This window comes from Armigeres subalbatus, chromosome 2 (assembly GCF_024139115.2).
Source record: "Armigeres subalbatus isolate Guangzhou_Male chromosome 2, GZ_Asu_2, whole genome shotgun sequence".
Taxonomy (NCBI): Eukaryota; Metazoa; Arthropoda; class Insecta; order Diptera; family Culicidae; genus Armigeres; species Armigeres subalbatus.
In genome coordinates, this window is record NC_085140.1 from 383,674,097 (window position 1) to 383,688,157 (window position 14,061).

A 14,061-nucleotide genomic window follows, 5' to 3' on the forward strand; every position below is an offset into this window, starting at 1 on the left:
AGCCAAGCATTTCGGCAGTGGCGGAACCGGTGCCATCTAAATTGTACACACGGTGCTTTCTGAGCGCGTGTCATTGTGTAAGGAATGCTCTGTTGATCACATTTTTATTCTCGACCTCTGTATTACTCACATGTTCACGCATCCGCAAGCGAAAAGTGTTGATCACTAATTATTCACACTATGTTGCAACACCTTTCCACCACTTCCGCTGGGAGAGGGAGCAGGAATCCCCAAGACGTACCATCAGAAGTTTTGATTGCTGGTAATATTATGGCTATTGACAAGATAAAGTTAATAAAATTAACCGCAGGTACATCGCAGGGCAGCTTTTAAATGCTAGTCATAAAGTATTTATGATTATGATAAAAAATATATAGGGGGAAAGACGGCTTTGGCAGGTTTTGTTCTATTATTGGCAGGGGGGTTTTTGTTGACCAAATTTTATGAAATTTGGCCACAATATTCTTTGATATGCAAAGAATGTTTAGGCCAAATTTGAGCCTAGTCAGTCATAAAAAAAAACCCTGCCAATAATAAAACAAAACCTGCCAAAGCCGTCATTCCCCCTATATAAGAAAGAACTACCTGCTTCGAACATAATTGTGCTGCCAGTGTTGTCCTACATTTTGTGCAGAAAATTCTGCTCTTTGATTTATAAACGATTTTATTATTTTAATTCAGTAAGTGCAACTAATATAGTGATATAAGTTCGTGAGGAGTTATCAAGCCGTCTTCGTTGACACCCGCTTGACAACGGACCAAATTTTTACTGTAGAGCAAATTCTCTAAAAATTACGTCAATACCAGGTCCCAACGAACCATTTGTTTATCGATTTTAAGGCGGCATACGACAGTATTGACCGCGTAGAGCTATAGAAAATTATAGACGAGTACAGTACTTCCCTGGCAAGCTTGCCAGACTGATCAAAGCAACAGTGGATGGTGTGCAACTAGGCGAACACTCCAGTTCGTTCGAATCGCGCCGGGGACTAAGACAAGGTGATGGACTTTCGTGCACGCTCTGATTGTTGTGGTCACCGTAGGTCCTGGGACGGATTCAGAATTCTTTGCTAATTTAAGTTGATGACGATGTGCCATAGTTGACACGCTTTCAATCATGATCTGGAAATGCATTTATAGAAAGTATTTTTTAAAAATATGCTTCTATCCTGGAATATGAGGGTTATGATACTTCTTACCCTTCTATCAGGATGTTAAAAGGGTTTACTGCCAAATTAGCATTCATGTTAAGGCCCAAACCATCATGTGTTATAGCTTGCTTTTGCGACATTTGCTGTTTATAATGTTTTGTTTTTAGGTTTACTAAATCTACAAGTTGTTTGGGTTCGAATGAGAAAATGTTCTGTGATGGAAATCGTCCATCCTCCGCCAAACAATTATTTCTATATTAATTAAAAAAGGAACAAATTAATCTGATTCTCCAAATCTACACTCAAAAATTCTTCATCTAGTAAAAAAATATTTAATACGTCTTGGACTGTCTTTATAAGCCTTTTAGCTTGCCCGTTGCTCAGAGGGTTATATAGTGGGCTTTTCATCACCACTATCCCTTGCCTTTCTAAAAACTGGACAAAAGTAATCGAACTGAAAGGGGGGCCATTGTCCGACACCAAAACATCTGCAGGGTGTCCACCAAGTCGGGAAAAGCAAAAAAAAACGGGAATTGGACCCGACCGCGAAAAAATGCGGGAAATCATGAAACCAATCGGGAAATTGAAATACCGATCAAATCATAAACATTCATTACCAACTATATGAACTTTTTTTTTTCATGTAATGTCTTAAATAACTACCATTTGAAAATACAAATACGCCGGGCTATAGTGTGATTTACTCAATTAATAATGATACAAATTGTATAACACATAGTTTCACAAAGTGGTGGGTCGCGATCCACCAGCCCAGCCTGTGAAAATCTTATGGAAGGTGGTCGCGACCTCCCAAATTTGGGAAGCTGTGGTATAAAAATATAGGATTTTTTTAAGCATCGTGAGTATTTCATGGTTTATGATGTTGTTATTGACTTATCACGATTTACAACTTTTTTTACGAATGGTATTAGCTAAAAAGAATGTACAAATAGTCCTCCTGGGCTGACCTGTAAAGTCAAATGTATTTTTGACTGGCATCTCATTGTGTCTATGGATTCATTAAAAATATAATTTTTTTTCGAAGTGTCCGAAATTTAAGCTTTGATCGTTTTCTAAGCTAAGAATTATTTGTAAATCATGTCGATGTTTTATGATTCAATTAGGTTAATTAAATTGCTCTGATATCCATTTTATTTCCTTTGAGTTGATTTTTGAACGCCCAATCCACTACTTATACACAAGTGAATCACACCATAACACATCAACACCATCATTTTTGGCCTGGACCAGTTTCTAAAAATCAATGAAAATTTTAAGAACGACTAATCTGCTATTGTAAATAAAGATTCAAACGCCGATTTAACAAATCTGAGAGCACCCACGCAAACCAATACCATCATTACGTAGATGAAGGCTTCTGCTTTCTGTTGATGTTATTGGTTTGCGTGGGAGTGCTATCAGATTCGTCAAATCGATGTTTGAATCTTTGTTTACAAAAGCAGATAAGTCGTTTTGCAAATTTGGTATTGAAATGTGGTTAAAAATCGGCATGCATAAACAATCTTGAAAAACAGTGTTTTGGAGCAGTGAACGATAGCCGAACCATTATTGGAACGGTATGCGTTCCAGGTTGAAACATATTATGATAATGGTACTGGTACTGTAGTCTGATAACGTTTTGACCTGTTTTGATCATAGTGACTACAGTTTTCGTAGACCGGACTGCAGCAAAATTTGTTTTTCGTAGGCTACATAGCAGCAAAATTTGCAAGTAACATTTTTTTGGGAAACCAGAATCATTCTACTACGTGAAGGGAACGTGATATTGAAGGGATCATCGAGATAGGGAGAGATCGAGGAATGTAAGGATAATTGAAATGGGTACTAGATTTAAAAAAGCTCGTTGCTATGAAAAACGACAACAAAACAAATGTCATCTATTGTTGTTCATGTGTTTGTTATTGTCCAAAAGTCGTCTAGTAGCCTAGAAATATGAATATATCGACATAGGAAGAAAGAATACTGAGCAAATTATGACCAGAACACATCGAGATAGAGAGATATTGAGATAGGGAGGTTATCGAGATGTGGAATAAGGGACCGACTGTTTACTTCGATGACATTTACTTCCAGGGTGCAGCAGCCGTAAAAAGTGTAGACAACAACCTTCCGTGCACCATGTTTGCGGTACTCGTCACTGAGTGGCGACACCGGCGTTTCTATCTGTGTTGTTAAGCCTGCTACTCTATGTTCTGAGATTTTCACAATTTTCACCATGAGCTCATGGAAGAATGGTAGTAACGAACCGCCTGTTTACTTCGATGCCATTTACTTCCAGGGTGCAGCAGCCGTAAAACGTGTAGACAACAACCTTCCGTGCACCATGTTTACGGTACTCGTCACTGAGTGGCGATACCGGCGTTTCTATCTGTGTTGTTAAGCCTGCTACTCTATGTTCTGAGATTTTCACATTTTCCACCATGAGCTCATGGAAGAATGGTAGTTGGAAATCGAAAAAATGTATGGGAAAATCAAGTATTTTGCAAATTTATGGAAAATGGAAGTGTTTTAGAAGATAGTAGTGATAAGGAATGAAGTATGAGGTGAAAAGATTATCCCCTGCACTTAGTTTGCACTGATTAGTAGTTTTATAGTGATGAATTTTCGATTTTACTACCACTGAAAAAACGCCATCTCTTGCATTAATCGTTTTGACTGGTACCTTGTTGGAAATCGATAAAATGTATGGGAAAATCAAGTATTTTGCAAATTTATGGAAAATGGTGGTGTTTTAGAAGAAAGTAGTGATAAGGAATGAAGTATGATGTGAAAAGATTATCTCCTGCACTTAGTTTGCACTGATTAGTAGCCTAATACTGATGAAATTTCGATTTTACTACCATTGAAAAAACGCCATCTCTTGCATTAATCGTTTTGACTGGTACCTTATTCCCAAATGTACGGAAATCGAAGGGACCGAGAAAACCATCGGCATAGGGAGAGATATCGAGATATAGAACATCGAGATGTAGAGAGTCGACTGTAACATGATTTTTTATTTATATGGCGCGTAAGAAAATTACGGACCTCCCCCCATAAGTGCTTACGTAATATGTGTACGGCCCCTAAGGATCTTGTATGTCATCAGCGCGGTACAATTCGAACGTCTTACTGGCGCCTTGAACGCGATCTCGAACTTTTTGCTGGCGCCTTTTCCTTTTCCACACAAATTTGTTTATCACTCAAATAAAGATTAAAAAAAACATCGCGCGGTCGGACGAAATATTGTGTTCTGCATTGCGCGGCCGGTAATAAAATTAATCAGTTCAGTGCGTGATCTCTCTTGTTTCGGACAGCAGAACGATCGCGCGGTCGGCCGCATTATTGTGTTTTGCATTGCGCGGCCGGTAATAAAATTCATCAGTTCAGTGCGTGATCTCTTTTGTTTCGAACAGCAGAACGATCGCGCGGTCGGACGAAATATTGTGTTCTGCATTGCGCGGCCGGTAATAAAATTAATCAGTTCAGTGCGTGATCTCTTTTGTTTCGAGGCGGGCTTGATAGTCATATGGCTACTGCTTCTGCCTCATACGCAGGAGGTCGTGGGTTCAATCCCAGATCCGTTCCATTCTCCTACTTTGTATCTTTCTCTTTATTTCTCATGTTCTAGCAATCGTTAGAACTGGAAATGGACTTCCATACCGTTTCCATTTACTATTTCTATACCTTCAACTTGAGTATTCTAACAGTAATCTGCTAGAATTGGAAATGAACTATAGAGCTCGTTTCCTACATCCAATCAGAAATTCCATCAGTTACCTTCTCCTATCTATCACATTGGCAGCTCGTTAACCAAGACGAACCTCTGCCTCTCCAACCTAACCCAGAAATTCCAACAAATTCCGCATGAACTCGTGGCAAGTGCAGAGGTATATTCGGCTTGCAGTGGGCGAGTGATTGCATCATCATTTCCTCCCCTTCCCTACATTAACTTGCATTCTGACGTGGCAGGCGCCAGTATGACCTAACAAATGAGATCACCAGTACTTGTACATTGAAGATGTGTGCTAGTCCCAAGCAAACATCTGTTGGTTCCCTGTGCAAGAACAGCTGATCTGGTCATAATGGAGTAGCAACTACGAGCAGTCAATCAAGCTCAAGCTCAAGCTAAATAAAGATTAAAAAAAAAACAAATTTGTTTAGTGCTACATTTGCCTTCTTTCTTTTTTGCTATATTCTTACCCACGGAGTTTTACTTGCTGCTCGTATTTGCCGACCCTTTGAACTTTCTCGTACGAGACACACTTTATGAAACTTAGCATTTCCCGAATTACTCGCAACAGGTTCCAATCGATAACGGGGCCTTTTCCATTGTTTGCTATTGAGAATTGGCCAGAACGGACTATGGGATCAGAAGTTATGGCCATAAAACTACTTGATTTTATCTTGAAAGATACGTATTTCGACCTCAACAGTAAGGTCGTCTTCAGTGTCTCGTACTTACAGTCACTCGTACTGTAAGGATTATGGATTAGTATGGGTTAGTTGACAACGCGTACAGTATGGATTAGTTGACAACATTCGAATATTTCAAAGGAAATTAAATGGTTGGCTCGGTTGTTTTTAATGTATTTCACTATTCATCCCTTCCTTCAATGAATGCTTACATAAAATTGTTGAAATTTTTTGTCTAAAGTTTATTTATTAGAAAATAGACTCAAAATACGTCTATTAGATGTGACAAAATTGAGCATACAGCGATTTTTTTCTATAAATTTTTTTATTATAAACATTATAACATTATTATAAATGTATTTTAATACTGTTTTTTCATGATTATATTTATAATAATAAACATCCGCTACTTAAACATTCAATGTTTTGAAATTAAACCATGTTTTGGTCAAAATGACGAACAAGTGAGAGGTAAGAACATTGCTATTTAACAATTCAATGCTGCTGGGCAAAATAGATGCTTTAATTTGTATGTTTCACCGGCATCGTATCTTATATATGATAGATAATTGAAATCGAGCGAGACATACGATTAATTTGGGAAAATTCAGTCGGTAAATGATGAAAACAGTTGTAAACATACAGAGAAAACGACAAAGGTTAGGAATTACATAATTAAAATTTAGTATGGCTTCAACTTAAATTTGTTTTAAAGCTCGATTATTGGCTCAGGTCTATCATTAAGAGTTATATTATTGAATCCAATCATTCACCTTCAAATTCTGAAAGTACAAGGTGCATATTAAGGTACCGAACATAACTTCTGATTGAATATTGAAAAGATAGCTTAAAATCGTAATTTCATAATTAAATTTGGATTAAACTCCACGATCTGTTACCATAAGGGATACAATTGGATGATTTCCATGTGGCGAGTGAAAATAAACTTTTTTAAGAGTTCGGCAGCTTATTTAATGATATCTTGGTGAATTTAAATGATTCAACCAAATTTGTTCCTACGATGACTGAGTCTTCAAATATGAAATGATATCTTATAATGTATCCGCGTGCTGCTCTTTTATTGATATTATTATTAATGAGTGTCCTGAGCTTATAAGCTACCTATACATCGACTTTTAAAAAAAAGTTATACTTAATTTGAAATATGCCATTCCCAACATTTGTCCTTTCCTCTGTATGTTTACATCTGTTTTCATCATTTACCGACTGAATTTTCCCAAATTTATCGTATGTCTCGCTCGATTTCGATAATCTATCATATATAAGACACGATGCCGGAGAAATTCATATCTTAAAGCATATATTTTGCCCAGAAGCATTGAATTATTAAATAGCATTGTTTATACATCTTACTTGCTCGTCATTTTGATTAAAGGTTTAATTTAAAAACATTGAATGTTTAAGTAGCGTAAATTATTTTCAAATAAATGAATTTTAGAGAAAAAAATTCAACCATTTTATGTACACTGAAAAAAAAAACTTTGTAGTAGAAATTACAATTTTGTAGTAAAATTAAGAACAGTACCGACGTTTTTCAACCGAAGGGACACTTCACTTAATTTTACTATAAATGTAGTGAATTTGATTGATATTATTTTCAATTTTACCACAAAAATTGTTATTTAGCATAGACTCAAACGAAATAGTTGATTTTCCCACACAATTTTACTATGTTTTCAGTAAGAATAACCATGTAAGCGGTTGAACATACTAATTTTATCGTAAGATAGACCATATGTTAGTTATTTTAAGACAATTGGCACTTCGGTTGAAAAACGTCGGTTTTGTTCTCAATATTACCCCTAAAATGGTAGTTTCTACTATAAAATTTTTCTCAGTGATACGCATACATTAAAGGAAGGGATGAATATTGAAATGCAGTAAAAACAACCGAGCCAATAATTAAATTTCCTTTGGAATTTTCAAATATATTCATCTAATACATGCTGTACGCTCAATTTTGAGAGTGACTGTATGACTCGCCTAATGGAACGTACACACGGTCAAGCAGTTCGACCAACATTGACTCCACCTCTCGTTTATTCAAACATCCATCAAGTTTTACCAACAGCGACACGAACAATCAATTTATTCGACCAACAATATCACACACGAACGACCGAAGCACCAACTCGAGCACCAACCATCAAAAAATATATGGGGGTTTGTGCAACTTCACTACAAATGCTCAAACATGTTCGGCGAACCTTGACTCCACCCCCGCCAACTCAAACCAAAATCAAACCGTTTTAATTTTTTCCAACCGAGCCGCCAACTGTCAAATGGTTGTTCGAACAACTTCACACACGTTCAAACAAAGCAGCAACCGAAGCGATTTCTTGGGGGCGGAGTCAATGTTCGTCAAACTGCTTGACTGGTGTGTACGTTGCATAAAACACATGCTAAAAAATACTCAATTATATTTTTTGCATTCATGAGAATCGCACCAATACCGACCTATTTTTTTAAGTAACTTTTTTTCCTTCAATCTACTCTAACTTGGTCAAATAACCACAGATTGCTTCTGGTGTTGTTGGATCCAGAAATTCATAAAATCTTCGTTCCCGAAATCTGGAGACGGTCCGTAACATGGTTCCGAAGATATTCCGGATTCCGTTGGGGTAATAGATTATTTTGGTATAGAAAAAAATCCTTTTCTCAGCCATTTAATGATTGTAAAATATAAATTCATCGACAGATGTTATAATACGTAAAGCAGAATGACCGCATAGATTCCCTATGATTATTGGGCCACTTTGGAAGTACCTGGTGCCTGGTACCCTGGCGGAAGTGGCCACTTACCAACCCAATCGAAACAAGGCCTTGTGACGTTTCAAACTTTACGATTTTGCAATGCCAGTGCATTCCTGGTCATTTCAGGCATTATATTTCTATCTCTGTCAATCTGGCCATGTCCCCGGACCAGGATCTCGGGAAGATGGCCACTTATCGTTCCGAATCAAACAACGTCATGCGACGTATCAAACTTCATGATTTTACAATCCCAGTTCATTGCTGGCAATTTCGTATATTTTCTGTCTGTGTCCATCTGGCCATGTCCCTGGATCAGGTGCCCTGGGGGAAAGGGCCACTTATAGACCCGAATCAAACAACGTCATGGTTTTTGTCTGTACTTTCTGCAATTGGTGCAGTGGCTACGGTGATCCCTATGACGGATCATACAACTCTTCATTTTTAGCCAATTAAAGAATATATGTTTTCTATATTTTTATATTACTTTTTTTTGTAAATAGCCATAATACTACTTTACTAATTTGTCCGTCCATAAAATATATTAGGTATATTCATTTATAAGTCACAAAAAATATGTTTCCATTGTGATGGTCTTCAAATTCCCCATCCAAAATGTTATGCAGAACACCGTATACTAGCCGCTGCTTGTTCCATTCATACATGTTGTTTATCCTAGCTCACAGTAAGCAAATAGAACAACACATTCAGCCATTTCGGAACATCACCACCAGTTCTATGGAGTATTTAAAGACACCAATATCAGTTGTTACGACAGTTCAGAGAGATTGCTTACCTGTTTTTTTTTATGGGAGTTGTCAATTCTTACTAAAGCCGTCATTTACCCTACATCAAGTTATCATGTTTGGAAGGTTAAAGTAATTTTCATCATGTTTAGTTGTTTATGCATCTTTCCGAAGTATACGTCTTCAGGCTTTGTAAACAAACCCTCTGAACAGTGATGTCGTTATACTCATCACCAAATCCCACATTCTAAAATAATCCTTCAGAACTCATTATTTGATCCACTAGTAGGTAAATGTTTTGTCCAATGAGCAGCATTAATTGCTGATGTATTTTAAACTATATTTTTTACTGAATGGAAGTCAATTTTAAGGTTATTTATTAGAAATAAGGAATTAGAAAACAACCTAACGAAAACAATACAACATTCCAACTTGTTATTTCAACTTTAACTCTTCAATCTCATAATTGGCTTCCCCTCCAGCGATTCAAATTAGATGAATTTATTCTGGTAATTGCTCTCATTGAACAAAGCTTATGTGCATAAAAGTTAATAGACCACCAAGTTTAAAAAAAAAATCGCTTGAAGTGAAACAGAATCGAATCCATCATGCGCAACTAATATGTAGATCATTTGAAATATTTGAAGCATATTGTGCAAAACTAAAACACATCCTGAAGTATTTGAAAAACCAAGATCTTAAAATTAATTGAGGGTTAACTAAAAATAAAACAAGCATCGCATACTTCGAAGGCAATTCTGTTTCACTAAACACCCGTGCTCAATATTTTCTTTGTATATTCATACTTCAATATTAGTTGATAATTATAAATCAGACGACCATCGAGTTCAGACTACAATTGGTGCTCAATTGCTTCTAGACGATGATTCACGAAGGCGGTCTTATACCGAAGCATTTGTACAAATCGGAATCGGCAGAAGAAAACAATGGCGCAACGCACACGCACGAGCACCATGGATTGTACAAATCGGTCGATCTCAAACCGGGGCAGATGTTCGAACTGATCATCAAGAACACCGACCCCAAATCGGTTTTAACGTGGGACATTGACGTACTCAAGAACGACATCTTATTCGCGCTCTATAGAACCGATAACGATCTGGAACAAAGTTTCAACGGTAAGAGGATCTCTTAGAGGTTGAATGATTGTCTAACATAACTATTATTGATTACAGAGTCATTTTCATCCGTGTTCGACAACCCTGAAATGAAAGAAGGCGTACATTACTTTAGACTCGAAGAGAAGGTCAGATGTAAACCTAAAGAGGGCGTACAAGTAAGTGTTCTTTGATCTATTGTTTCTTGTCTAGCTATAATCGACTATTTTCAAAGGGTTCCCACGAAATGGCCACTGCCGGAACATACGTTCTGCAGTGGATGTGTCCGCCATCCTGCGATGGCCCTGCTCAATTGATGTACTTTCATGAGATTCTCAGCTCCGCCAACTACAAAGGCTCAATGACTAGTCTGCAATCGGGATTCTCCTCGAACAGTCTGCAATCTCGATGAGACGAAACTGATGAGACTGATGCTACCCCGCGCCACTAAGGGGTCAATTGCATGAGCATCCCCCATTCTCATTCTTTCTGAAAGTAGCGTAGAATCTCTTTTGATGGTAGTAAGCATAACGGCTAACATTTCACATTGATGACACATGCAAAGTTGCATTTGATTTGATAAATTATTGCAATTTCAAAGGTTGTAACATAGAAACAATAAGCAAACAATCAAGGAACGAAGAATCTTTTAACAGTATGCTTGATGGTTCAGAATGGTGAAGTGTGAAACGTGTTGTATACATCATTGCAAACATAAAACCTGAACTGCATAACATCGGCATCATTTATGAACAAGGCAGTAGATAATGTATTTAGGTCAAAAGTAATTAGCAAATTTATGTCCGCGTGACTTAGACATAAGACAATATCAGACAGAAGCGTGTAGAAACCTACATGTGAATTTTCAATCGTTTAACAGCAGATTATGATCTCAAATTCTACCTTGAAACAAAGTCTACAGATACAGTTATTCGAATCATTTTATACAAGTAACCCTACTATTAAGCAAAAATCACACTTTATTGATGTTGCACGAATACAGAAGCTTACAGGATCGAAGTCATTTTTCTACCTGATTTAGCGAAGCCAAACCATAAATTATTGTGTACATCACAAGAGAAGAAACAAAACTCTGCTTATCATGGTCTATACAACGGTATAGAGTTCAATGTGGTATATATTTTACAACTGGTACACATAGCAAAATACCCGCTGTACATGAAGCAAATGTATAGTTGCTTTGAATATAGGACCTAGGATCACAACTATCGTGAATCTCTTTACCTCACATCTATTAACTTCACCGCCAAGTAGAACAAACTTATGAGGCTATAGCAATGACCGACCCCACTATGTTATATCACCTACAAAGTTTCCATTGTTTTCAACAGTGTATAAACCGTTCTGATATATTTACTACTAAGTAATAGTTGCGAACATTTTCATGAACATTCAGTACGATATGTAGCACGGGTAGGCGAGAAATAGTAATAATTATATAAAGTGTTAATGTAAATCTGTGATAAATTTAATAAAAGATTTTTGTTCAAAAACAGAAACGTATGGTCGACTACATGTTCGAGACATCAGAAGCAGTATACGTTCGTACTTTTTTTACTTACAGTACTTTCTCTCATAGAGGTTATCTTTAAGTTTGTTTGTCCCACCAAGTATGGTTTTCTCTTGACGATGTTATGCCGGTAAAGTCCAGTCAATACAACAAACAGATTCCAACCATTGAAATATACGTATAGCCATTAGAAAATCTTAGAATAGACTTCTTCAAGCTTATTTAAGAATGTAGAAAAGAAGTGACATATTGTATCCACATATATTTTTGGATCAACTCAAATACAAAACTCATACATAATCAGCAAAACCAGTAGGAGGCGCCACTGTTTTTTATCAGCATACCCAACACAAGTACGATAGAAATTCATTCGAAAAGTTCAATTCGTATTATCCCTTTTATCATTATACGCTTGTTGATTACGATTGTTCAGTTTTAAATGCTATTATATATGCAAACATTGAGATTGCTGATTACAACTCAAAATTAATTCCTTATTAGGTTTATAGTGAAACGAATATTGTACTTCATTAATGGAATTGAGGTTCTTTTTATATGCAAAATAAGTTACAATGCAAATAATAGAAGTTGCAACATACAAATAAGCTGCAAAACATAAATTTATTGAGGATAAGTGCAACCAATAAAATTAATTAATTGATCTAAGATCAGATACATTACTAAAAATACAAAAAACATGGTTTGGTACACATCGGGACGGGAAAGTCATTAAAAATAAATTATTATAATTAACACACATTATGTTCAAGATTTCTTTTATATGTATAGAGAAACTATCCAAAGCTCTAGATATTCTAGCAAAAATGATCCCCTCTAGCAGACTAGATTAAAGAACAGATCTCAAATGGCCTGCTGGACGAATATCTGGTAACGGACCCTGACATTATTTTTGGGTCCTGGAAGGGATTTAAGGAGTATCAACAAAAACTTATAACAACTAGTCGGCTCAAAAATTCCATTGTAATAAACAAAGAACTTCAGCAGGAAATATTAATTATTTAGCGGTGTACGCGTTTGCCTGGTATAATGCAAAATGTGATATTTTGCCTTTCTTAATTGCTCGTATTTGCCCGGTATAAGGCAAAACGAGATGTTTTTCCTTCTTCACATGTTTGCATTTGCCCGGTGTAAGGTGGAATGTGCTAGTTTACCTTCTTGGAATACTCGCATTTGCTGGGATATTGGCCGCGAAACGGTTCGTCGCGAAATTGTACCAACTGTGGAATGGTAATCCACCAAATGATACAAAACGCAGAATAGAATTATACCAAACAGCCATAAACAACTGATGTGAATTATGATTAAATGACCATTATGTTAAACGACCCTATGCCAAATGACCATTATGCCAAACGGGGTACCGCCAAACAAGTGTAGAGGATTTGGACTTGAGAGTGAGCTGAACGACCTGCCAGAACGCTCCTCAACGGCGGGTCTCACCATCAAATTCAACAAGACTAAATCGTTAGACACAAACACAAACAACCCCTCCAACTTTACGGTAGCCGGGCAAGCAGTGGAGAAGGTCGAAAACTTTCAATATCTTGGCAGCCAGTTAGCGTCGGACGGTGTAACCAAGATCGACATAGTGCTGGGAAAGATGCGTCAACGCGTGATTGGGTGGCAGCCAATCAACGCAAGGATGTGCAAGCTGAGGATAAAAGGCCGATTCTTCAACTATAGCATCATCAACGTGCACAGCCCACACGAAGGGAGACCCGACGATGAGAAAGAAGCGTTCTATGCACAGCTGGAGCAGACATACGATGGATGCTCAGATAGGAAGGGAGGAAATGTATAGATCGGTCATCGGACCGGACTTTTGAGCCTCCCCCGGAATGGTAGTCCGAAGCACTTTCTTCCCCCACAAGAATATCCACAAGGCCACATGGAAATCACCTAATCAAGTAACAGAAAACCAAATCGACGGTAAATTCTTCTCCAACATCACGAACGTACGCACTTACCGACCACTACCTCGTTGCAGTATGTCTGCGCTCAAAACGCTCGACGGTGTACAACACGCGTCGGAGTCGTCCGCAGCGGCCAAATATTGGGCGGCTACAAGACGGTAGACTAGGCCAAGACTACGCGCAGCAGCTGGAAGTGGCACTCCCAACGGAAGAGCCGGTAGGGCGCAGCCTCACTTGAAGATGGCTGGAGAGATATTCGATCCGCCATTGGAAGCACCGCAACCGCTCCACTAGGCACGGTGGCTCCGAATCAAAGAAACGACTGGTATGACGGCGAATGTGAGCAGTTAGTTGAGGAGAAGAATGCAGCATGGGCGAGATTGCTGCAACACC

General features: G+C 37.7%; 1 protein-coding gene across 5 annotated transcripts in view; it reads left to right on the top strand.

Annotated features, from left to right (window-relative positions):
- Positions 1-12,496, top strand: part of LOC134213150 (protein real-time) — a 61,422-nt gene extending 48,926 nt beyond the window's left edge. For 4 of the 5 annotated variants that reach the window (XM_062691800.1, XM_062691801.1, XM_062691799.1 and 1 more), the window contains 4 exons: positions 3-77; positions 9,966-10,224; positions 10,282-10,382; positions 10,439-12,496. In XM_062691800.1, the coding sequence (XP_062547784.1) occupies positions 3-77; positions 9,966-10,224; positions 10,282-10,382; positions 10,439-10,615 (612 nt within the window). In that variant the 3' untranslated portion in view covers positions 10,616-12,496. The remainder of the gene's footprint in view (positions 1-2; positions 78-9,965; positions 10,225-10,281; positions 10,383-10,438) is intronic. The other variant, XM_062691802.1, reaches the window with a different exon arrangement.
- The last annotated feature ends 1,565 nt before the right edge of the window (positions 12,497-14,061 follow it).